General features: G+C 47.2%; 1 protein-coding gene across 4 annotated transcripts; it reads right to left on the minus strand.

Moving 5' to 3' along the window:
- Positions 1–1,575: 1,575 nt before the first annotated feature.
- Positions 1,576–21,347, minus strand: C26H6orf118 (chromosome 26 C6orf118 homolog). 4 transcript variants are annotated; one of them, XM_043888306.1, is made up of 10 exons: positions 21,281–21,347; positions 15,568–16,238; positions 14,482–14,604; positions 13,108–13,167; positions 11,578–11,702; positions 10,584–10,642; positions 6,824–7,005; positions 4,282–4,335; positions 3,687–3,748; positions 1,576–1,807 (listed from the first exon to the last, which is right to left on the minus strand). In XM_043888306.1, the coding sequence occupies exons 1-10, from the start codon at positions 21,303–21,305 to the stop codon at positions 1,750–1,752; spliced, it is 1,419 nt and encodes a 472-aa protein (XP_043744241.1). In that variant the 5' UTR covers positions 21,306–21,347; the 3' UTR covers positions 1,576–1,749. The 4 variants fall into 4 exon arrangements, with proteins under 4 accessions (XP_043744241.1, XP_043744244.1, XP_043744242.1 ...); XM_043888309.1 differs by lacking the exon at positions 14,482–14,604 and having other exon boundaries at positions 21,281–21,346; XM_043888307.1 differs by lacking the exon at positions 13,108–13,167 and having other exon boundaries at positions 21,281–21,346.
- Positions 21,348–25,741: the final 4,394 nt, after the last annotated feature.

Here is a 25,741-nt window from a genome sequence, read left to right on the forward strand (position 1 = left end):
CAGGCAAGAATACTGGAGTGGGCAGCCACTCCCTTCTCCAGCGGATCTTTCTGACCCAGGGATGCAGCCTGGGTCTCCTGCACAAGCTCGTTACACGGATGGACGTGCATATGCATCAAACACAAGAAACAAAGAAAGACTCCAGACGGCCATCCCTTGAGTTAGTGTCATGAGTATCTTTGGGAGACAAATTTTCTTGGGATGATAGCATGTACCTTATAAATATTTATAGTCAAGATAAAGGTCTAAAACTACCCAGACAAAACCAAGATTCTGGTCACTTCCAACATGCAAGGTAGACCCATGTGCAGACAGCGGTCTAGAATATTGCCTTTCACGGAAGTATAAATAGTGAGCACGTTCTGCCTGCAAGGTTTTACCACTTCGCATGGTGAAACCACGGAAGCCACCCAGTGTGGACGCTTCTGCGGCACAGGGCATGAAGTGCTGTGGAGATGCGCCCCCCAGCTGCCCCCGGCCACGCGCACACACGTTCCTGAGGACTGCGGCCGGCGGGCCGCGGAGGACGGGAGCGCTCGGGAGCCACGCGCCCGGCAAAGCGCCCGCCAGGAGGAAACCCGCTCAGGGACACGTGTGAGACGCCTCCTCCTGCTCCCAGGAACACGTGGGCCTGTGACAGGCTGAGGTGCTCTTTCTATAGCCACGCGCAGGAACTTGGAGCGCTACTGCTGGGTGACCTGTAGGCGAGAGGGGCCTGGGGACCGTGGTTTCCGTGTGTGGAAAGCAGAGTGTGACCATTGTCTCTATTCACGATCACCAGCACACCTGGCTCACCCCGGCGCTACCCCGCCATCCGCTCCTGGGCCCAGTGGCCGCTTTCAGAAAACAGTGGATTCACCGGCCCCTCCCGCGCCTGGAACATGCGCCGAGTGTATCCTCCGTGTTAGGAGCCCAGCTTCTCTCTGAGTCTCGTTCTCTCTCAAAGCTCAGCATTCCCGAAGCATCTCTGATGGACCCTCCTGGCATCACCTGGCTGCTAGAGACCTTGAACTTGGGGCAACCTCTGTGCTTCCTCTAGCCTAACATGTGGGACTTAGACATTAAAGGTTTATGTAAACAAAGCTATGTCACCCGATACCTCTGAGTTAAGATTAAAACCTTCGTGTTTCTACTCATCACTTATCTTTGACCTTCACAACAGCCCAAGAACAAAGAAACTGGACTTGCATTGACTCTACGTGCTCAGACCATATTACAGGCAAAGCAAGGATGAAAACAAATTCCAACTCTCGCAGTTGTCATGAGGGTCAAAACCAGGTGAGAGGTGCAGTGTGAAGAACCAGGCCCGTTTTGTAACACTGGTGAAACACTGTACCATTCACAATCGGTAAAGACGATTTAATTAAATGGAGATTTATTACACAACTACTGCATTTTGTTAAATGTTTATACTTAAACCTGCATTGGCAAGTAAGAAATAAGTTTAATCTATGTTGTAGCAGTACTGAATTTCCTATTCCTATCAAATAATTGAAAGTATTTTTTTCCTGAAGTTATTGAATGAAAACAGAACTACTATTGTTATGAACATGTATACAAAGTAAAATGAATCATATGAATGCATGCATTTAATTCAATATCTTGAGAAGAATACAAAGACCACATTCCCATTATTGGAGATTAAAACTGACAAAGTGAAATGTATCTTCTTTAATGTACACCTCCAGAAACATCCACATTGCTTGTACATGGTGGCTGTGAACTTTCATAGGCCATTCTTCCCGTCACTTAAGAGATATCTGTCTCTTTCAATTTTGCAAATTCTTTAATATATGCCCAAAGGTTCCTTAAAATATAAAACAGATGAGTACAACTGGTTAGAGAAAAAGGACATGAATCATAAAAGAAAATTTCAAAATAAACATCTATTAAAACACATTTACTCAAACACTCATAGTAAGAGCTGCAACCCTCCTCTTCCATTTTAAAGGGTATTTGCCGTAGATGTTCAGCCTTGGCTGTGGCAAAGCTTCTCTGCATGTGGTCACGGGCCTCTGCAACACTTTCCAGGACAAGTAGTTAGTGCCGCAGAGGTGGGTTTACCTTAATGATGCTGCTGCGCTTAGCTGATCAGTCATGTCCCGACTCTTCGTGACCCAGTGGACTGTAGCCCACCAGGCTCCTCTATCCATGGGATTCTCCAGGCCAGAATACTGGAGTGGGTAGCCTTTCCCTTCTCCAGGGGATCTTCCCAACCCAGAGATTGAACCCAGGTCTCCCGCACTGCAGGCGGATTCTTTACCATCTGAGCCACCAGGGAAACCCAAGAACACTGGAGCGGGTAGCCTATCCCTTCTCCAGGGGATCTTCCCGGCCCAGGAATCGAACCGGGGTCTCCTGCACTGTGGGCGGAGTCTACCAGCTGAGCCACCCAGAAGCCCTTGCGTTAATGATGTTTGTGCGCTGTGCTTAGCCTCTCAGTCGTGTCCCACTCTTTGCGACCCCGTGGACTGTAGCCCTCCAGGCTCCTCTGTCCATGGGGATCCTCCAGGCAAGAATATTGGAGTGGGTTGCCCTGCCCTCCTCCACAGGACCTTCCCAACCCAGGGATCAAATCCAGGTCTCCCTCATCGCAGGTGGATCCGTTACCGTCTGAGCCATATCAGGTAAGTTCATTCCCATTAACAAGGCTCTGGAGGACTCTTCCAATTTTTGTGTTTGCATTTTCGTGTTCTTTTCCATTGAGGACACCCGACGTAATACATGGCCTCACAGAACCTGGATCTCCCTGCATGGTTCAACCAGCACCCAGCCTACACCTTCTCTCCTTTCTCTAACATGTAAGCTGGCAAGTCTGATGGTCCATTTTCTGACTCTTTTGCAGCTAAGGGTTGCCGTGGTAACCAATGAGATACAGTGGAAGTCCCTGGGGCGGGCTTTCCTGCCTAAATCCAACAGGACAGCCTCACCATGGGATGCCACGTGTCCTGCGGTCTCCCCCTTCCGCCCCCTGGGACATGGACCCAGTGCTTAAAGACAGCCACACGGCCGCCCTGAGGAGGAAGACCATCCAAGGGCAGCAGGGAAGGGAAAGAGCCCCGGCTCCTTGGTTCCATTGAACCTGTACCACCACCAACTAAATGTCAGTTTACTTGGTGCGATAAGCTTTTTCCATATTTAAGCTATCAGTGGTTTTCCCAGCCTTCTCAAATCCTGAGGGTTGAACGTACCAACTCAAAGAAAGTTAACTCAGTAAAATCTAAACTTGTGTAAGAGAATAGTCAGCATTTGATTTTTAAATTAAATCTTTCAGAATAATACATGCATCAGTTTTTTCATGTATCACTACCAGATACATGAAAATTTATCATGTATTTAGTATCACTAAAGGCAAGCAATTTGAGGGGGAAAAAAGCTACCCACAGCCACACACCTCCCCACTTTCCTGATCCTTCTCCTTGAGGAATCACCTTCAATTCTTCAGTTTTTTCCCCCCAAAAATGTATTTCTATATTGCTAAATAATACATACGATGGAGATTTAAACCTTGGACCAAGCATTCTTAAGCAAAGGAAAAGATGTAGCGTATATAATATTCGTGAAGTTAACACTCAGGAACCCAAAGACTTCAGAGCACTGTCCAGGTCATCCACTTGTAAATGGATGGTTTTAACGGCACCAGCGTCAGGTTATGGCAGCTGCTCCATCCGAGCTTCCATACTCACTGCTGCTCCCCCTCTCTCAGCTTGTTCTTCCCCATGATCTGCTTCACGTAGTTCACAATAAACTACCGAGAATTAAAAATCACACGGTCACATACAGCGGCATGGTACTGGTCGTGGGTAACATCAGTAATGTTGCCAATTGCATCCCAGTACATTACCATGTCTAGAATCAGGCATAGCATGCTAATTCATACCAAATATAAGGCAGAGAGGTACCCGTAGGTGATCAAGGTTGCACTGCAACCTATTAAGCAGCAAGTTGTTACCATGCGTTTTGGAGGACTATTGTGAGGACTCATTGAGGGAGCCATGCATTCATAAACCCGTGATAATTCACTGTTATGAGCGGAAGGGTTAGAGAAATGGTCAGCTCTGACGGGCACATTCAACTATCAAAAGAAGAACATTTTCATTACTATATTAGCTTGCACCTGTCCAGTTTTAAGCTAATGTCAGCATAGCGAGATAGTCCTGCCGTTATAGAACATCATCGTTTAGAAAGATTATGCAGACACTTCCATATTTGATTGATCACACAGCACAAGAAGGCACTAGCAGAAATATTTCTATTGAAAAGCAGACTCTAAAAACTTACTTGAATTTTCTTCATTAAAATTTTATTTGCTGTATCCAACTTTATAGTTTCGGTCTAAAGGAAAAATGGTTTTAAAAGAAAGACAAGTGGTTAACAATATTTGTTAAGTATTTTTCACCATTTGTAGAACAAAAAGTATTCTGTGAATGCTATTATTTTAGTTTCAAAAGTATTCAATAGCACACCACTTAAAAACAATGGATAGACAAAGCACGACTTGGAGGCTGTGCAGTAAGAGAGAATAATCCTGGCCCTCTGGGTCAGAAAGCAGAGGAGGTGGAGGCTGATGTTGCAAAAGCCAGAGAACATTAGGGAAGTTCCAGAGTAGTCACATTCCACATATTTTTGGAACTAATAATGGAATTTTTTAAGATGGATGGATACAATATAAAAATACAAATATCAATAAGTCATGTATATATAGGCATCACTGATTATAAACTGTAAAGTTAAGAAAAAAATTTTTTTGAGTTTCTATTCACAATAGTAACAGATACCAAAAAGTCACAAATCAAAAGTGACAAAAAATCTTTAAGACCAATGCATTAAAATAAATATAAAATGATCCTAGATGGTTTTAATATTGTAAAGCTGTTGTTTCTCCCCAAACGAATCTATAAATTCATTAGAAGCACAATAGAAAAACTAAGAGTATTTACTACTGAAAAATTAGTTAATACTGTAAATGAGAATATTCAAGATAATTGCGAACAAAATGATGATGAGGAAGGGATGAAAAGGTGTACTCTTCCAGAGATACACCATAATGGAAATCATTCATGATTATCAGCATATCGTGAGGCTGGGTAATATACAGTTAGGGAATTAGGCTGACTTTACATCCTAATTCGACCACTTGCTCACTGTGAGCTTGATCAAGTTACTGAGCATATGTATGCCTTGGTTTCCCCGTATGAAAAAGGGGGCTAATAAAAACATCTATCTTTTTGGGTTGTTTGGAATTAAATGAAATAGTATTTTTGTACTATTTACAGCAATATCTGTGCATTGTAAACCTGTGATACATTTAGTTATTTTTTCTTCTGGTTAGAAATAACATTTCAAATCCAGACCAGAAATCAGTTATTTAATATGATAATAAATGCAGTTCTATTATATCCTCCAGTATTTAAATTAAGGAGCCAAATATAAATAACAAATATTTAAAGTAATATAAATTGTTGATATGGAATCATTATATAGAATCTTCTATTTCCCAGATTTAAAGGAGGTTTCAATTTTGAAAGCAAAGTTTACATGATTTTGCATTATAGCATGCTCAGAATACATAAAGTTGTAACTGGCTTTCACTGTTTAAATATTCAATTATAAAATAGTGTTTCTTTTTAGGACATTATTAAGTTTTTAAAATGTGGGCAGACTCTAAGTGAAAACACAGAAAGATATCTGACCAGATTATTTTAAAAGAGAGACAAGAGAATCCAAAGAAAGTTTGGACCACCACCACCTTCCTATAATTAGGGTTTAAAAATAAAGTAAGGTTGGGAAAATATATGTAACTCTATAACCAGGAGAAAAAAGGATAATCACACATGACTTACAAACTCTATAAGTAGAAGTTATATTGAGTAAGATTTTGCACAATTAAAAATAGGTTATAACCTACTTTTCAAATAGGTTGAAAAATAGCATTTCAAAACATTAGATCATAATTTATGTGTGTCAAGATCATATCATATCAAGATCATAATTTTATTGTTTATCAAGAAAATGGTTAGCAACAGCTGTTCAAGTCTAATACAGTAGGTCCTCAATGGCAGTAACTAATCCTATCTTCCAGCATAATGTGCCACTAATTGTACATCTAATCATGGGGTCGACGTGGCTCAATAGAAATTATAAGGACCTTGGGGCCCAGAAGAATTAAGCTGAATCCCAGCTTTGCCACCTCTGTCTTGTGTCATGTTAGGTGGGTCACTTAGCCTCTCTAGGCTTCAGATTAAACTACACAGAAAATATTGGACACTAAACGATGCCGGTCATTATCTTTACGACAAGCATTTTCCATATAAAATGGCTAATTTCTAAGAGATGTCAGTTGGGCTGAAAGAGATTCAGTCTGGCCCTTAATAGAGCTCTACAGAATTTTCATCACCTTCCCTTTTGTTGTTTTAGGTATGCATACATACAGGCTAAGTTGCTCAGTCGTGTCTGAGTCTTTGCGACCCCATGGACTGTAGCCCGCCAGGCTCCTCTGTCCATGGGATTCTCCAAGCAAGAATACTGGAGGGGGTTGCCATGCCTTCTTCCAGGGGATCTTGTGGACCCAAGGATCAAACCTGTGTCTCTTACGTCTCCCGCACTGGCAGGCGGGTTCTTTAAGGCTAGTGCCACCTGGGAAGACCTAGTTTAGCTACATCTCTAAATTATTCTAACCATTTGCTGCAAAGTGGTTGAAATGAAAATATGTTTGGACCAAATGTTATATTTTGCCTCCATGGACAGTCAGATCGCTGGGTCTGTTTGCCAAGGTCTTCCAGCAAGATGACAATGCAGACGCTGAAATAAACGGTTTGCGTACCTCTAAGCTTTTGATCTTGCTTTCGGTGATTTGCAAAATCCCAGTATGAACAAAGGTTGTTTTCATTACTCTCTCAAGAGCTTGAATCTCATCCCATTTATGAAGTACTTCACACCTCTTTTTTCCAACCTTCTCAAGAAGAGTAAGGTTCTCCTCCTTCACGAACTTTCTCTCAGGTGATTCTGGAATATTTTTTAAAAGCAACATATTCTGTGTTTAATGCCTTAATTCTCATTAGTGTCATTATGTATTAACAGTATTATGTATGTTGTATATAGTTATAAAATATAATGTAATTCAAACTTCAAGCCCGTCAATAAAGATTATGAAAGCCAAATTAAGTATATATGTTCCACTGCCTCAGTGTATACAAATATATATATTTCTATCTTTTCTTATTAAAAATATAAACAGTAAAGGCAAGGATAGCAACTGAAATAAAAGGGAAAAAAATGATGGGACCCAAGAATGGGGCGTCCCTCCTTTAATTCATTTATGTACTTGACGAGTCTTTACTGAGAGCCTAGCACAGCATGGGGGAGGCGCGAGGATGACTGTGCTGCGGACGTGGGATGAAGGAGAGACCAGGAGGACGGACAGGAGTCCGGTGAGCGGGAGGGCGTGGGGAGCAGGCAGAGGGAAGGAGCTGACACCTTCCGGGAAAGGGACTTTACACGGTACGTTGGGGGCACTGAGGCCCAGGGGAGAAACCGGAAGTCATCACACTGGCAAGGAGCAGGCGGCAGATCGGAAAAGGTCTTCTAGCCCACGGGAAAGAGCCAGTCAAAGTTGGCTGAACAGGTCTGAAGCCAGCCTGGCCGCTGACTGCCAGCCGTGCTGTGGCTGAGGGGCAGAGGGTGAAGACACTGCCGCTGGTAGCCCGACTTAAGCTCCGTGTGTCTGGAGATAGCGTTCATTGAAACTTCCGAGGACAGGTAAATTCAGGGGCAGGAAAGCTTAACCTTGGACTTGCTGAGTTGACACTCAGGTGCCATGTGCCGTAGGCAGTGGCGTATTCAGATCATAAGCCTGAAAAAGCTGTTTTAGCAGGAAAGAGATCTAGAATCAAAGACGTGTGCATTGAACCAAAAACATGCTGAGCTCCAACAAAGATCGGTATTTAAGGAGCGGAGAGATGGATTCAGAAAATAACTCAGGGGTAAGGATGCTCTGTTCTCAGCAGCACAGGTTCTGATGAGTGGGAAGACTTAATTCTTTGAGAAAGAACAGCTGCTTTTTTTTAAATGGAAAAATGCCATTAGCAAGAGTGATCTTACCTACTGATACATACCGTCACTGCCGCCAGTGAAACCTGCCAAATTTGGAAGCAGGGAAAAGTGTGAAGATGAGTTTTGAAATTTGGGTGAATTCGTTAAGCAGATACAGGACAAGCAAACTTGCCGGAGCAGAGATAGTCGTACTTAAGCTTCTTACGTGAGTTCTGAGATCCAACGAAAATGTCTTTGATTCCCATCTCGATCCAAGCTTTTACCCAAAATAAGTAACTGGCAGCAAAGAAGACAAAGGGCATATAAAGCCACTCAAGTGACCCAGCTGTTCCTTGCTTTTCTAACTAAAGAGGAAAACTATGTTATCAAAAACAGGAAGTCCACAGAAAAGGTGTTTGGCTGGAGAAGGCTCAGGAATGAGAAATCTTCAGAAAGAGAAAACAAGAGGATGCACGCAGGATACCGGGTTTCTTTAAAACTGTTTGAACGCGTGTCAGAAACAGCTAGGATCAAATATTAAGAAAAGATTACTACGGGCCTAGAAAATCGGCAGCTTCTTTTTGCTTATGATTTTTATGAGCATCTGTCATGTTATTCTGTTAGCGTTTAGCAATAAAGTATTAAATTTTTAAAAATGGTGGCCAGTTTTAAGAAACAGCAAGAGACAGAAGACCAGGGTGTTCCAGTCTCATCTTGCGACCTGTCTGGAGAGGAACCAACACGCGTCCCTGGCAGCACCGTTCACAACAGAAGACATGGGCAACCTGTGTGCATCAACACAGATGAAGAAGATGCCGTGCATACAAGAGAATATCGCATGCGTGTGCGCTAAGTCATTTCAGCCGTGTCCGACACTTTGCAACCCCATGGACTGTAGCCCACCAGGCTCCTCTGTCCATGGGGTTCTCCAGGCAAGAATACTGGAGCGGGTTGCCATGCCCTCCTCCAGGGGATCTTCCCATCCCAAGGGTCAAAGCTGCATCTCCTGCATTGCAGGTGGATTCTTTACCACTGAGCTACCCAGTAAGACTATATATATATATAATCAACTATATTTCAATACAGTTTTTAAAAACATTAAAAAAGAGTGAGCAGGACTGCAAATAGAGAAGGAATCCACCAACCTCTGAGCTCTGGAAGAATCACAAGACCAGGCTGCCTGGAAACTCAGGCCACAAGAAACCCTTGAAAGATGCCCATCAGGCAAACCACACAGGCCTGGCTCACGGGAGGGCAAGAACCAGAGGAAGGAAAACGAAATCCTCTGGGGTCAGAACCTTTGAGGCCAAGTTTGCCGAAGCACTCAAGACCATGAGACTTGTGAGAACATCCTCAGAGATGATGAGATGAAAATGCGATTCCATATGAGTTAGGGCGTAACAAGCCTGGAGTGGGAGCGGCGCTTGACTGAGCCACAGGGTGACCCATAAAGGTCAGTGAGAGAGACATTCACTGAACCTATGTGGGTTAATTAATCAAGCTGTGAGTGGTGTACCCAATTTTGAGATCATTTTTATTAGTTCATTGAGTGCGTAAATATTCACAAAACATCATTAATTTCCCACGAACCGTGCGTCCCGCTCCATGAGCGATAATGACGTGAGGAGGAGCCCACGGGCAGAGCGACTCCGCTGCGCCAGGCCCTGGTTCCTGCGTCTTCTCGGCTCCTCTTAACGACGAGGGAAGCGCTGTCCTTGCCTCCCATGAACAAGCAGCAGTATCACAAACACGGTTCACATAACAGCCGTAGGAGTGGGATGCCGAGATGCGCAGGTTGAGGCCCATTTGCAAGAGAGGGTGCCCCACACCCGGACAGAACCTCGTTGTTGTCCAGAAAAGCTGACTTCTCTGATCCAAGAATAAAGATGCAAAGTGTCTAAAAACCAGACTGGGCCATTTTCCTTGCTGTTACCCTGGAAACCACAGGCCACGGCAACACTTCCTCTATTTCCACCCCCCAGGGATGCCCTGAAGTATTCACAGCTCCCCTCTAAAATCCACTACATATTTCAAGACACTTTCTCTAAAATAAACACATTTAGTTCGTCAACACTTCCTCGGCGGAGTTGATTCTCATATTTACATCATTGCATCAAGGTTCTTAAAATCTATTTCAAGTATCTTGGTCATTCTCTCAGCATAAGGCCCTGAATTCATTCAAAGTTTCACTAAAACCCATGAAGATCTTACAGGAAAATGAAACGCACACGAGCTGATTACAGAGCAACTCCACAACCAAACACGCCCGAAGCAACAGAAACTGGGATGAGTATCTTCACCCAGACGAATCTCTCCAAGAGATCAACGACTTCCTTGTGTCTTTAGAGTACTTTAAACTACTTCAGATAAAAAGGAAAACTTACTGAATTTCTAAAGAACTTGATGGGGACAGAGGAAGATAATAACCTCTCTGAAAAACCTTTTCAAACAACTGGCAGCAGGAGCCATGAACAGGGAACCAGTCTTGAAGATTCCTCACACGGAGGTCACGGCAAACCTCACGTCGGAAGATCAATCACAGGGTTACTTGCCTGCCCTGTCTCTCGCGGCCTCCAGCAGTACACGCTCCTGCTCCAGTTCATTTCTGAGCCTGCGGTTCGGTAATAAAACATCATGATACATTAGCACCCTGTTCATACCCTCCTCCTCTTATCTCTCTTATATCACAGACTTAAAAACTGAGAAATAAGATCTGATCCTCTTAGTTTCTAACAATAAAAAGATGACTTGAAGATGTAGATAGAATGAGACTGAATTAGTCAAGTTCAATAAACTGAAGTATACTTTCTTATCAAGAGCGCCTAAGCCACTAGTTAAAGGAGCTGGTCTTTTAGTGTCTATTGATGTTCCTTTGTGACTTGAATTTTTAAGAAGTAAGGCTGAAAAGAAACTAGCCATTTTATGCTCAGTTCAGTTCAGTCGCTCAGTCGTGTCTGACTCTTTGCGATCCCATGGACTGCAGCACGCCAGGCCTCCCTGTCCATCACCAACTCCTGGAGTTTACTCAGACTCATGCCCACGCCCACTGAGTCGGTGATGCCATCCAACCATCTCATTCTCTGTCGTCCCCTTCTCCTCCCACCTTCAATCTTTCCCAGCATCAGGGACTTTTCCAATGAGTCAGCTCTTCGCATCAGGTGGCCAAAGTATTGGAGTTTCAGTTTCAACATCAGTCCTTCCAATGAATATTCAGGACTGATCTCCTTCAGGATGGACTGGTTGGATCTCCTTGCAGTCCAAGGGACTCTGAAGAGTCTTCTCCAACACCACAGTTCAAAACCTTTGGCGCTCAGCTTTCTTTATAGTCCAACTCTCACATCCATACATGACTACTGGAAAAACCATAGCCTTGACTAGACGGACCTTTGTTGGCAAAGTGATGTGTCTGCTTTTTAATATGCTGTCTAGGTTGGTCATCACTTTCCTTCCAAGGGGCATTTTGCACTCTGAGACCAATAATGAAATAATGAGGCCAATAATAATAGTGTAACCCCAGCACAGACCAACCCCGATCGCCCTCCCCACCTGTCGTTGTGGTCCAGGGCCGCTTTGACAGCCGTCATGAGCGCTCTCAGTTCCTCCTTGGCCCGCTGGACATCCTCTGTCTTCACCTTCCCCTTCTGCAGACTCTGGACCTCAGCCAGCAAAGACTGGGCAGGGCAAGGCCAGAATGGGTGAGACAAACAAAAAACAAAGTGAGAAGTCTCCTTTTCTCTGTTAATAGTGTGTTTAAGATGTCCAGGGTCAAATGCTAAGTAAAATAGGTAAACAGCAAGGATGGACATGAGGGAGGAATATTGGAGAAGGGCTAAGTTGTCAGGTGAAGGTCTGGATAAGGTATATGTATATATAAAATTTTAATTTTGAGTCTTTATTTTCCTAAGAAATTAAAAAAAATGGTGGGGGATATCATTGCTGGTTTGTATGGGGGAAGAAAATGCTGACTAAAATACTTTCTGAGTATTATTATCAGCACCATGATTATTTTTCTAAATGTATTAAAAACAATATTAACCCAATGGCCATTTATGGTTACAAAGTCACGCTTCTCAAATGTGGTGAAACAAAAATCTCTGGCTCATTGCGTGACGGGCTGCCAAGTCTCCAGGAAGAAGGATCTAGAGCCCCGCCGGCCTGGGGACGTTTTCATTCTGGTGTTTGATGGGGATGTGGGTAGATGTGGTCCGTAATGACTCAGCCTCAGAAAGCAGAGAGCAAGGCAGACCCCCAACTGCAGCCTCTGCTTATTCCTGCCGAGCAGAAGCTTTTTCCCTGAAGCATGAATAGCTCAAGGCACAGAAAACAATGCACATATGTGATTCTTGATCAAGTCAGAACTGCCCTCCTTGTCAGGCCATGATCTTTGTCTGCCTGTTTCATAGACAAAGTGAGGCACTCTCCTTCCCCAGAGACAGGATTTTTAAACTTTATTGAAAATGTCAGAGGTCACCTTAGCCACAGTGGCATGTTCTCTGAGCTGTGTGCGTGATAATGTCATTGCTGCAGTCCATTTTCCTTCTGGAGCAGCCACGCGTGTGACCTAAGCCCAGAGAGAAGCCCTGGAAGGTGTCACAGAGAATCCAAGGTCACACCCCCCTTTAGAGGTCAGTAACCTGCCTGCTCAGACACCGAAGTGTCAGCCTGCAGAGGGACGCTGGCTGGATACGCTGTAATCTGGAACTCTCTAGAAAGACCTGGGTGCCACCTACAAGGCGGGGCGCCTCGGTGGGGGACCTCAATGAGCAGAGAGGCAGAGCCACGTCTGAGGAAAGCAAGCGTGAGAGCGGGTCGCAGAGGACGAGCCTGCGCAGGTCACCGAGAGCTGGCCAGAGGTCGCGGCCAAATCCAGAAACGTGCGCGCCTCCCCGGCCACCAGGAGCAGAGGGCCAGTCCGTTACGCGGTCCTCGCGAGCATAAGGCCCACGCCTATTAAAAGGACCTGCTGTTCTAAATCATGCAGGCACAAACGGGGCTTCCGAGATTCAGGCTGTTTCCCTGTGCTCGGGAAATATGAAGAAACAGGCTCTATTTAAGACCCACATGACTGATTGTTACCTTATACTGTTCTGTGGGATGGTTCTTCAGAAGTAATAGCATATAGAGTTCATATTCTTCCTGTAGACAAAAAAATGAGAGAAGAAAAAAAAAGAAAGAAAGAAAGGAAATGAGGAAGAAAGGAAAGTGGGAGGGAGGGAGAAAGAAAGAAAGAAAAAGAAGGTAGAAAAAGAAAGGAAAAAAGATCCATTGGAAATGTGTTATGAGATTACACTACAATGTAACTTTCTTTGCATATGTAAAGAGGCTAAAGAATGTCAGTTCAGATTAGTTTTAAAAATATAACAAGGCTCCTGCAATATATTAAATAACATACACACAGAAATGTGCAAAATCTCACTTTTTTTAAAGCACAGTTGAGTATTGACTATTATTGATCACCTCAGGATAGACTCACAAAAATCCTGGACACACGTGCACACATGACCTCCTGCCACGAGGGGGCGATGTGGATTTGGGTCTTCCTAACCTGCGGGAAAGCTGAGTGCCAAGGAATCAATGCTTTTGAACTATGGTGTTGGGAGAAGACTCTTGAGAGTCCCTTGGACTGCAAGGAGATCAAACCAGTCCATCCTGAAGGAGATCAGTCCTGGGTGTTCATTGGATGGACTGATGCTGAAGCTGAAACTCCAATACTTTGACCACCTGATGCGGAGAACCCACTCATTGGAAAAGACCCTGATGCTGGGAGGGATTGGGGGCAGGAGGAGAAGGGGACGACAGAGGATGAGATGGTTGGATGGCATCACTGACTCGATGGGCATGAGTTTGAGCAAGCTCCAGGAGATGGTGAAGGACAGGAAGCCTGGCGTGGAGTCCATGGGGTCGCAAAGAATCAGACACAGCTGAGCAACTGAATAAGAACAGCAAACCTCCTAGAGATGAACACTCCAGGGATGGAGACTGGTCACCGCATCCTGCTTTTAAGCCTTACTTACATTTGGGAATGGACAATAACAGACCCATCAAGCAATCTGATTCCAGCTCAGCTCTGATATGATGGTCACTTTCAGCAGGAAATGACAAAAAAAAACTTAAAACTCCATGAAGATGCATTTAAAATTACATATGGATAGCTGTAGAAGTTTCTGTGAACATTTATGTGCAGTTGATAAGAGTTTACATTATAATTAGGAAGCTTTAGTAGAAAAATATGGGCTTCAGAAGTGAGCTAGCTGGGTGTTTTTCTCACACGGCCCACTTATGACTCATGTGGCTGCACATATATTCCCCTGACTCTCCATGAATGATTCTCCTCCTGTGCAGAATGGACACCATGAAACACGGCAGAATTTCGGCGTGGCCTGAGCGCATGTGTGCAAAAACTCATGCCTGGCTCTCAACTGTTACCTGGGAAATGCGTGTGTCTATTACCTTAATTTCTTTCAAGATATCACCAAATATCAAAGAACTATTGCAAATATCTTCAAAGACTTCTCCAAAGACCTGGAGTCTGTTGAACTCTTCAGGGTCACAGACACATATTTTCTGGAGCTCCTGGAGGAAAAGAGAACCACCCTGCTTCAGGCTGACTTCATTTTCCTTTCTGATTAGTTTCTTGGGCAGGCATTAGTTCTCGGGCAGGGCTGGGTAGCAAACCACTCGGTGCTGAGGCTCTAGGTCGCCTGACTTCATTTATTCCCTTGCATCCTGTGAGTCAAGGGAATAAAGAATGCCTCTCTGCCTCCATAGTGTTTCCAAGGTCCTTCTCTTTCCACAAGTCCTCTCAGCCAAAGCTCTCATCAAGGTTTGGTTATTTCACATGTTGACTCTTTCCTGCATCTTCAGCCTTCCGACACCAGGTCCCCCATCACTAAGTACCACTGTTGGTTTGCAGTAGCCCATCCCATGACGCCTAGCCTCCTTCTACAGATGGAGAGACTCCTACACAGACTTACCTGCATCCTCAACTCTCCCCTCGGCCTCCCTTCGATTCTTTCCTAACAACTCAGGCAAACCTTGTCGCCGCTGCTTCTGCTGCCCCGGGGGCATTTGCTTCAGTGCCCGGCCACTGCTTTCCATTATGAAAGCACTTCCGAGGCACCAGTTTCCAACTGCCTTTCTTGCACCCTAAGTGTTACCATCTGGGCTTCCCTGGTAGCTCAGCATTAAAGAATCCTCCTGCAATTCAGGAGACTGGGGTTTGATCCCTGAGTTGGGAAGACCCCCTGGAGAAAGAAATGGCAACCCACTCCAGTCTTCCAGCCTGGAGAATCCCATGGACAGAGGAGCCGGGTGGGCTATAGTCCCCAAGGTTGAAAGAGTCAGGCGGGACTCAGTGACCAAACAACAACAACTGTCATCATCTGCATCACGTGGGACATTCTCGGCGACTGGCAGCCCTTTCCTGTTCCGCCTGGAAGTGTCAGTGTGGCCTCGGAGGGTGAGTCTCCGCCCACAGTCTTGAGACTCCTGGGCCCGGCGGGGGCGCCCACAGCATCACAGAACTGCCCTCCTTACCTGCTCCAGCTTCTTCTCGTGGCACCTCGCTGCCTGGCTCCCAGTGAAGCCCCTCATCAGGAGGTCTTGCTTTGCCAGCACGTGTTTCTGGAAGCTCAAGAACTGCCGGTACCTGTCCGCTTTCGTTATGCCGGCCAAGTGCGAGCTGACGTACTGGAACGCGTCCCTGCCCGGCGGGGACGTCCCGCACTCACGGCTGGACCTCACCTCCTTGTACTTCAGAACCTTCATGTCGGGCAATCTCAGCTCCCCTCTCTTTGGCCGTTCAGGAGAGGCCTCCCCTCTCAACCCCGCCTTAGGACTCACGTCCTCCTGCGAAGCGTGGGAGGCCTGTGCGGGAGGGTTCAGATACCTGAAGAGTGGCGTGTTCTCAGCATCACTCGGGCCCACCGCTGTGCTGATGGTGAAACGGGCCAAAGCATCTTTCATCTTCTTAACCTCATCAGGTAGCCTTTCCGCTCCGAAGACTTTTGCCTCCCGGGGCCTGTTGGCGTTGGGCCAGTGATACAGGATGGTCTCCGGGGGCCTGTAGAGCTTGTTGGGGTTCAGGTGTCCGGACATGTACATGTAGACGTCATCTCTGTGGTCTTTCTGGAGCTGGTTCAGCAGCGTCCTCAGATTGCACAGGGTCTTAACACCTGGCGTCTCACAGTGCTTCCACCTCAGGTAAACTGGTCAGGAAAGACAAGAAGACCCGTAAGTCCCACTCTAGTTCCCGACTGAGGCCATAAACGGGCCGGTGCACCTGCTGAGCTGGAGACTACCATTCCCAGAGCAGGAGCCCGTGGAGAGGAATCAGGGCAGGCCAGCCCGGCTGCAGAGGAGGGCTGGGGTGGGGGCAGGTGACGGGCAATCCCATCAGCAAGCCGGGACCCGCAGAGCCGAGAAGGAGGAAGCGGGGACTTGGCTCCCACAGGGAATCTAGTTTTAATTTTAATAAATTTATTTTTTTAAGCGAAGGATAATTGCTTTACAGAATTCTGTGGTATCCTGTCAAGATCCTGGATAAGGAAGGCATTCCCCCTGACCAGCAGAGGCTCGTCTTTGCCGGCAAGACGGCTGCACTCTTTCTGATTACAGCATCCAGGAGGCGTCGACCCCGCACCTTGTCCTCCGTCTGAGGGGTGGCTGTTCATTATATTCATAATGCCTTCTACTCATAATGTCTTCTATTCATAATGCCCAGTGATGGCATTGTTCTGCACTCTAGCCATTTACCCCAATTGAAGTTTAGAAATGACCATTTTCAGTAACAGCTGAACCTGTCCAAAATGTTGATAAAGGTTTTGTCGCATGGTTAAAAAAAAAAAAGAAAAATTATTTTTAGTTGAAGGATGATTACAATATTGTTGGTTTCTACTATATATCGACATGGATCAGCCATAGGTGTGATCCCACACCCCTCTGGGTTGTGCCAGAGCCCCGGTTTGAGCTCCCTGAGTTATTCGGCAAATTCCCACTGGCTGTCCATTTACACGTCAGTGTGTATGTGTCCCATGCTACACTCTCCTTTCATCTCACCCTCTCCTTCCAACAGGGAAATTCTTACTCTATTAGCAAAAGCTCTGGAAGAAATTGTAAAGGTCTAATCATAATTCTTAAAGGTGATGCCTAAAGACAGCTATGCTAGGGAATAAATAGAGCTGTTATTCTTCCTTGCCCCCACCCTTCCCCACCCTGAGGAAGACAATGACCCTCAGAGTGAAACCCGGGGACCCCAGCTCCCTCCACAAAGGGTCCCAGAAGTAAGGGTCCGTTTGGATGTTTGGCCCAGGACAGAAGATGATGGGAAAAGCCAACTTTTTGAGAACTTTTCCTACTATGTGAACTCAGAGATCTTACATCATCTCTCTGAAGCCATTTCTTCAGCAAAATCAGGAGACTCATCCCACTAAGTAAGGCTAATTGACAACCAAATAGAATCGCTTTTGGCAAAGAAGCACCTGGCAAGGAGGGGAAATTCCAGAAATGCTGCCAACGTCGTCAAAGGACTGCAGTCCAGGGAACACCGTCTAAGGGCTTCCGGGAGGACGTGAGCGCCCAGCACCGCAGAGGGGCGGGAGGGGCTTCCTCCCGGTCGGCGCTAACCCGCCGCACGGCCTGCCCGGAGACGCCTGCGGGCGTCCACCAGCAGACGCCCCGCTGTCTGCGTCCTGCCTTGTCCCCGGAGCTGGAGGGGCCCCGCCGCAGGGCATCGGACCAGGCCCATCTGGACTCCATCCTGAGCTCCCGGAGGCCGAGGCTTTGCCCACGTCCGCACGGCCATCCCGTCTGGAAGGAGGCCCCTTCTGCTCCAGGGAGGCCGAGGGCAGTGGGGTGACCAGCGCGGGTCCCCACACCTGCCGAGTGCCAGCGTGACTTCTGAATTCGGCTTTTCCACCCGCCCTGTGGCTCTTCCCTCGGCCTGAGCCAAGGGGGCCAGGGCAGGGCCTCCGGGCACCCAAGCCGAGCCCCCTCCTCTGGCCAAAACCGAGTTCAGGCCGCGTCCCCGACCCCCGTGTTGTCCTTGGAGGGAAGGGCTGAGGGCACGAGTGGGTGCGGGGTGACAGCGACTCGCGCGGTCTGAGAAGCCCTGCGTCCAGAGGCCCCCGCCCCGTGGTGGCACCTCAGGCTGCGGGCCGGGCTCCACGCTGGGATCACAGCCACACTTCAGGGTCGGGCCTGGCTGGTTCCTGGACGCCTTGGGGAAATCCGTCCTGGGCTCCGTCCTGCTGGGATGGGATCCAGCTCCTTGCAGCTGTAGGACAGAGGTCCCCACCCCCTTGGTGGCTGCTGGTGGGGTTCTTTCCTGAGTCCTGGGGCCTCCCACCTTCCCAGTCACATGGCCTCCATCCCTGAGCCAGCAAGGGCACTCCACATATTTCCCATGCCCTTGACCTCTGACCCTGCCCCGTCCCTGACTTCACGTGGTTAGGCCAGGCCCACCTGACGCTCTCCCGGCCCTGAGTCAACGGTGACATCTCACACGGTGCAGCCATAGAGTGCTCGCCTCGAGTTCAGTCCCGGGGTCCGTGCTGGGCAGGGGGCAGCAGGGGGCAGGGCCCGGGGAGGAAAGGAATCAGCCTGTCCCTCCTGGGTAGCTGGATCTTGGAGCAATGGGATCGTGGAGAGTTTCCCTATCAAATAGATTAGCACTTCAAAGAAAGCAGTTAAGAAATGTTAAAATATTAATTAAACAAGTTTTCAAGACAAGTTTTCAATTAAGATCTATCTTAATTGATAATCGTTCTAATTCATCAACGGCACCAACACATAGAGAAAGCACTAAAAAAGCATCACATTAGTTGGGCTTCTCCAGGGAGACGGGCCCAGAAGGATGAACACGTTGTTGTTCAGTCACTCAGTTGTGTCCAACTCACTGCAATCTCGCGGACCGCAGCACGCCAGGCTTCCAGTCCTCCAGTGTCTCCCACAATTTGCTCAAACTCTTATCCACTGAGTCGGTGATGCCATCCAACCATCTCACCCTCTGTCATCCCCTTCTCCTCCTATCTTCAATCCCCCCAGCATCAGGGTCTTTTCCAATCAGTCGGCTTTTCGCATCAGGTGGCCAAAGTATTGGAGCTCCAACTTCAGCATCAGTCCTTCCAATGAATATTCAAGGTTGATTTCCTTTAGGATGGACTGGTTGGATCTCCTTGCAGTCCAAGGCGCTCTCAAGAGTCTGCTCCAACATAACAATTCAAAGAATCATTTCTTCTTTATGGTCCAACTCTCACATCCATATATGACTATGGAAAAACCATCACTTTGATTCTACAGACCTTTGTCAGCAAAATGATGTCTCTTGCTTTTTAATATGCAGTCTAGGTTTGTCATAGGTTTCCTTCCAAGGAGCAAGCATCTTTTAATTTCATGGCTGTAATCACTATCTGCAGTGATTTTGGAGCCCAAGAAAATAAAGTTTGTCACAGTTTCCACTTTTTCCCCATCTATTTGCCATGAAGTGACAGGACCAGATGCCATGATCTTTGTTCTTTGAATGTTTCAAGCCAGCTTTTCACTCTCCTCTTTTACCTTCATCAAGAAACTGTTTAGTTCCTCTTCACTTTCTATCATTAGAGTGATACCATCTATATATCTGAGGTTGTTGATATTTCTCCCAGCAATCTTGATTCCAGCTTGTTATTCATCCAGCCTGGCAATTCACATGATGTACTTTGCATGTAAGTTAAATAAACAAGGTGACAATATGAAGCCTTGACGTACACCTTTCCCAATTTGGAACCAGTCGGTTGTTCCATGTCCAGTTCTAACTGTTGCTTCTTGACCTGCATACAGATTTCTAAGAAAACAGGTAAGGTAGTCTAGGACAGAGGTTTATTATAAGGAATTGACTCACACAGTTATGCAAAAAAAGGAGAGTCCAAAATCTGCAAGATGGATAGCAGGCTGAAGATGAAGTTCATCCAAATGCCTTCTACTGAAGGATTTTCTCTTGCTAGTGGGAGGTCAGTCTTTTTCTTTTAAGATCTTCAACTGATTAGATGTGACCCACCCACACTATGGAGGGGAATCTGTCTTACTCAAGGGCTTCCTATTTAAATGTTCATCTCATCCAAAAACACCTCAACAGGAACATCCAGAAAGCTTGGCCAAATATACAACCCAGTAGCCCACATAAATTGACACATAAAATTCACCATCACATGAATTAGACCAACCCTCTTTGGAAAATGAGAGGAGGTGACTTAATTGTTGTGTTTTTCTTTGTTTATTCTATTCCAAAAAAGGATTTGGAGTCACCAGCAAATTAATTAGCTAGTAATTCTAGACTTAAAATTTGTTTTCCTTAGTTTGCAGAAAGACTTGTTTCACTAGACCTGGAGAATCCAGATTCCATTTCTCTCTGCCAAGATCCTGTGATAAGGACCAGGGGTCCCAAGTAAGCCATGAAAAACTTTGAGGAATTTTAAACTGTAAACACTGTGATTTGCATATCCTGCCATATCAACCTGACAAGCAGGAAAAGAAAAAAAAAAAAGCTGAAAGGATTCATGGAATATGTGGTTCTTTACAAAATGATCAGAGAATAAATTTGCTTTAAGTAAAACCAAACCAACTTTTGAATAGATGCTGATAAGGAAGACACAGCAATAGGCTTTTTGGACTAGATATAAACTAACAAATATTTCAACCAGAGTTTTCTCTCTGCCCCCAGTTCATCTGAGTCATCAATGCTTTCACGCTCTCTGTGTGGTGAGAAAGCAAGAGCTTCAGAGTTCAGACCCAGGTGAGCCCCTCCTGCCCCATTTGCAAAATCACAATAACCCAGCCTCCAGAGGTGTGAAACTAAATCAGAGACGGGGAAGCACTTTGTACGCAGCGGTGTGCATGTTCTGTGGTGTGTGGTTGTTTATTGAGGACTATAGAAGGGCCGTGTGCCAAAGGAAATGTCTCTAAATGTCTTTAAAAAAGAAAGAACACAGAAACAATGTCTAGAAATTTCCTCCTATTTCTCCTCCTCCCAGAGGACACATACACACACACACACACACACACATCCGACCTCGTTTTCTGCCTTTTATTACTGGATTTTCTGAAAAGGCTCTGATTCCCAAATCCAGTCCTAAATCCCGGTGACCCCGGGAGCTGAGTTGCACTGCCAGAAAGGTTTTCATTTTCCACACTGGGTTACAGAAGTTGGTTCCTAGGCAATCAAACATTCAACAAACATCAAACACCAAACACAAAATGCTCAGCATCTACTTACATTCAGGCTCCGGGTCCTCAGCCATCGCCAGCTTCCACCTGCGGCTGCTGAGGCTGGGAGTTGCTCTGGAAACAGACAAACATTCCAAGCCCCTCCTCTGGGGCTCCTCTGTTGCCAGGCAACCGGGGCACAGTCCCAGCCAAGGGATCTCTCCTCGGAACCTCTCCTATGCCTCTGGCCTTCTTGAACAGGGAGTACTAGATTTACTTGCCTGTTTCCCCTTTTAAAAGAAAACCCTTTATGTGATTTGAAAAAATTCAAAATACCTTTGCACACTCTAATTCCTTTCCAAAGCCAAGGGAGCCAAAGCTAAGTGGCCTTGGGTTGGGCATCTTTGAAGGAGATGCACAGATTGTTTAGTGCACGACCCACTCGACTGTGCTTGGAGTTCTAGTGCGGAGTAGGTGCCAGTCTCTAAATGATCATTTAGTCATTTTACTGCTTTATCCACAAAGTTCCTTGTGGGGAATTGAGATCAGGGGAGGTAAAGTGAACGGCCCGAGAACAGGAGCACGAGGAGAAGCCTGTAAATTCAAGTTTTGCACAGAGTCTGTGCTTTTTCCTCGGGCTATCCCATAGGCAAGGGAGGAAAAGCTAAAACCCATTAAGATTCGTATCTTTGAAAACTGTGTTGTATTTTAATGTCTTGCACCAGAGAGAATTCAGTGCCACAGAATACTAGCTTTCTGGCTCTGGGGAGCTGACTGAGCAGACCTCACTTCTCTTAGGCTCCAGATGGGAAAGGTGACAATATTGACCTCACTGGATGAAGTGAGGATGAAGTCAGTGCCTGTGAAAGACTCAGGGTATTACCGAGTCCAAACTCACTCTGCTCCTGGCAAGCTAGGTCAATAAATCCGAGACGAGGCGTCAAGACAAGGAAGGGACCTTATTCGGGAACCAGTTGACTAAGAAGATTGCAATCTGGAGCCTCAAAATAACCATCTTGCTGGGGCCTGGATGCCAGGTTCTTTTACGGATTAGAAATGGGAGGAGGTGAGGAAACAAAGTAAAAAGACTATTCAACCCTTGCCAAGACTTCGCTGGTGGCTCAGATGGTAAAGCGTCTGCCCTCAATGCGGGAGACCCAGGTTCAATCCCTGGGTTGAGAAGATCTCCTGGAGAAGGAAAGGGCAATCCACTCCTGTATTCTTGCCTGGAAAAGGATGGAGGAGCCTGGTGGGCTACAGTCCACAGGGTCACAAAGAGTCGGACACAACCGAGCGACTTCACTTCACTTCAACCCTTGCAAACGTGCCCTAGAATGGCAAGCCTCAGGCAAGGGGGTGTGTTAGCTTCACTTCCTTAGAGACATTTCATGGGTAGTGTGAAAGGGAACATCTCCTGCCATGTCAACAAACAGATGCCACATCTGTCTGACTCTGGCCTCCCCAAATGCGTATTTCTGGGCCATGCAGGTAAGTAGCAGACACAAGGGGGGCGCTGAGCCATTTGCTACACAAAGAATTCAAGAAATGCCACAGTCCTCCACAGGTGGGCGGGTCAGCTTATCTCCCTGAGGCAAGCCATTATGTAATGATAGCAAAATAATGAAAGCGGCAAGACAAGGGTTGTGGATCACAGTGGTGATCCTGTGTGAATTCAAAATTAACCCTTCCCGGTTAGGAGGACACACCCTATTTTCCTTTTCTTTCCACGGTTGCTGACCAGACAGTTTAAATGTGACCCTTTCAGAAACCGTGGAGGGTCATGATCTGTGCAGGCTCTGAGGACTCCCTCGTCAGGTGTGTTTGAATTTTAACCTGGAGACAGATCTTCGAAATTGTTTACTGATCTCTCTCCAAAGTTCACAGCATTTAGGCGTCTGACCGTAATGAGAAGTGCTGGCAGGAAACACCCACATCCCACGCAGACAGCTAAGCATTGACCCGGGAGAGGAAGGCGCCGCCACCAGCTAATTATAGATTAAGAGCAAACTTAATCTCTTAAGATTAAGAGATCCAGGTGCTTTATTGCCAACTATTGGAGATGTAAGAGTGATCCCTTCTGCTCAGAACTGCTTAGTGGTTCAGTAAAATGGCTGATTCCTTTTATAGACAGAATATCCCATCGTTTCTACCACTGCAGGCAGGCAGACGGGTGACAGAGGATCCCCTGTCCCCCACAGGCAGGTTGAAGGGACAGGGCTCCAAGGCCACCCATAGCCTGGAGGGGTCAGCTTGGGGTGGGGGTGGGGATCTTTGGCCTCCAGGGTTCAGTCAGGGCCACCCTCACACAAGCGTGGTTTGGGCTTATTCTTCATGGAAATGCAGTCTTGCTATAGATCCGAAAGAAAGAATGCATTTGTTCCCAAGACCTCAGCTTCTCCCAGGTTAGTTCTGTGGCCATTTATACAATGAATTAACCCGCCCCTTACACAGTAAGGGCTTTCCTTGTGGCTCAGTTGGTAAAGAATCTGCCTGCAATGCGGGAGACCTGGGCTCGATTCCTGGGTTGGGGAGATCCTCTGGAGAATGGGAAGGCTACCCACTCCAGTATTCTTGCCTGGAGAATGCCACGGACAGAGGACCCTGGAGGGCTACAGTCCATGGGGTCACAAAATGTCAGACATGGCTGAGCGTCCTCACTTCACTTACACAGTGAAGAACAGGAAGTCACTGATCGAATCAATATCAAGCCTTAAAAACCACTTGTGGCTCTCTGATTGCTAAATGTTTCAACAAAGCATCTGAAGCAGAAACGTGTTTAAGTATCACGATATGAGCGCAGTCAGTGAATCCTCTGAAACCACAGGGGTTTCTCCTGAGGCCAGCCCTCTGTAATTACCCCGTGGTAACCTTGCCAGCATATTAAAAAGCAGAGACATTACTTTGCCAACAAGGGTCTGCATAGTCAAAGCTATGGTTTTTCCAATAGTCATGTGAGAGTTGAACTATATATAAAGAAAGCTGAGCGTGGAAGAATTGAGCTTTTGAACTGTGGGATTGGAGAAGACTCCTGAGAGTCCCTTGAACTGCAAGGAGATCCAATCAGTCCACCCTAAAGGAAATCAACCCTTAATAGTCGCTGGAAGGACGTGATGATGAAGGTGAAACTCCAATACTTTGGGCCACCTGATGTGGAGAACCTATTCATGGGTAAAGACCCTGATGCAGGGAAAGATTGAAGGCTGGAGGAGAAGGGGACGACAGAGGACGAGATAGCTGGATGGCATCACCGACTCGATGTACATGAATTTGGGCAAGCTCCGGGAGTTGGTGATGGACAGGGAGGCCCGGCGTGCGGCAGTCCGTGGGGTCGCGAAGAGTCGGACACGACTGAGCTGCTGAACTGAAACCGCGCCCGCAGGCGGTCCCAGCGGGGTGCTGTTCTGCGTTTCGCCGCTAGGTGGGGCCGCAGCACACCCTACAGCGCGCCCACCGACCTGGGACTCCGTTATCCCAGCTCCGTCCGCGCATCCTCCAGCGACCGCGCATCCTCCAGCGACCCCGCGTCCAGAAAGCGCACCGTCCGCTCCTGTCACTTTGCCAGGACCGCAGTGACACGCGACGTCCCCGCACGAAGGTGCTGCGAGCAGAGGAGTCAGACAACGGCGGGCTCAGGCGCGGAGATCGGAGAAGCGGAGAGGAGCGAGGGGCCGGAGGACCCCAGGGCGAAATGCCTGCCGCAGCCGGGCCGGGGTCGCGGGGCGGGGCGCGTATGCAGAGCTTCGGGCGGTCAGGGACGGAAGGGCTGGGAAAGGAAAACCGCGCGGAAAGAAACCTTTTCTGTTACCGCGTTTTCAGCTCTTAGAATTGATGGCGCAAAGATGGACAAAGGTGAGCCAACTTTTTAAACATCTTTGGGGCCTCGCCACTCTGCAGGCGAGAAACAGAGATGCGCTTGGGAACCTGGGGTAAAGAAATGGAGATTACCCGCCAGCCGGAGGGGGAGATTCCGACACATGAGCGTGCCGGGAGCTCCGGGAGCGCGGAGCGCGTCGCGCCGGCGTTTGGTTTGGCCCTTCAGCCCGCAGGGGCTGTTGGAAGGGTTCGCAGGCGATCGCGGGGTCCCGTTGGAGGAGGACAGCTCGGCTGCCGTGTGGGAGACGGCGACCTGGCAGAGTAAGAGTCAGGACGGACCCCTCCAGCCCACTCACTGAAGAGGGGGCCGGGCTCTCACCCCAGGGCCACCCGCTCCTGACTCGGGGCAGGACGGCTTCCCCCACCGAGTGCTCAGAGCGCCTGGCCGTGCGCTGCCCTGCGCGCCCGGCGGCCTTGAATAAGAGATTGTTAGTTCAGTCAGTTCAGTCCCTCAGTCGTGTCGGACTCTCTGCGACCCCATGGACTGCAGCACGCCTGGCTTCCCCTTCCATCACCAACTCCTGGAGTTTACTCAAACTCATGTCCATCGAGTCGGTGATGCCATCCAACCATCTCATCCTCTGTCTTCCCCTTCTTCTCCTGCCTTCAATGTTTCCCAGCATCAGGGTCTTTTCTAAGGTGTCAGTTCTTTGCATCA

This window comes from Cervus elaphus, chromosome 26 (assembly GCF_910594005.1).
Source record: "Cervus elaphus chromosome 26, mCerEla1.1, whole genome shotgun sequence".
NCBI classification, from domain to species: domain Eukaryota; kingdom Metazoa; phylum Chordata; class Mammalia; order Artiodactyla; family Cervidae; genus Cervus; species Cervus elaphus.

Excerpts from the sequence above, each read along its gene's own strand:
- C26H6orf118 (XM_043888306.1), bottom strand. The coding sequence starts at position 21,305 with ATGGCTGAGGACCCGGAGCCTGAAT. Across the intron at positions 16,239-21,280 it reads TGAGGACCCGGAGCCTGAAT|TTTACCTGAGGTGGAAGCAC; the intron begins GTAAGTAGATGC and ends TTTCCTGACCAG. Across the intron at positions 13,168-14,481 it reads ATATCTTGAAAGAAATTAAG|GAAGAATATGAACTCTATAT; the intron begins GTAATAGACACA and ends TTTTGTCTACAG.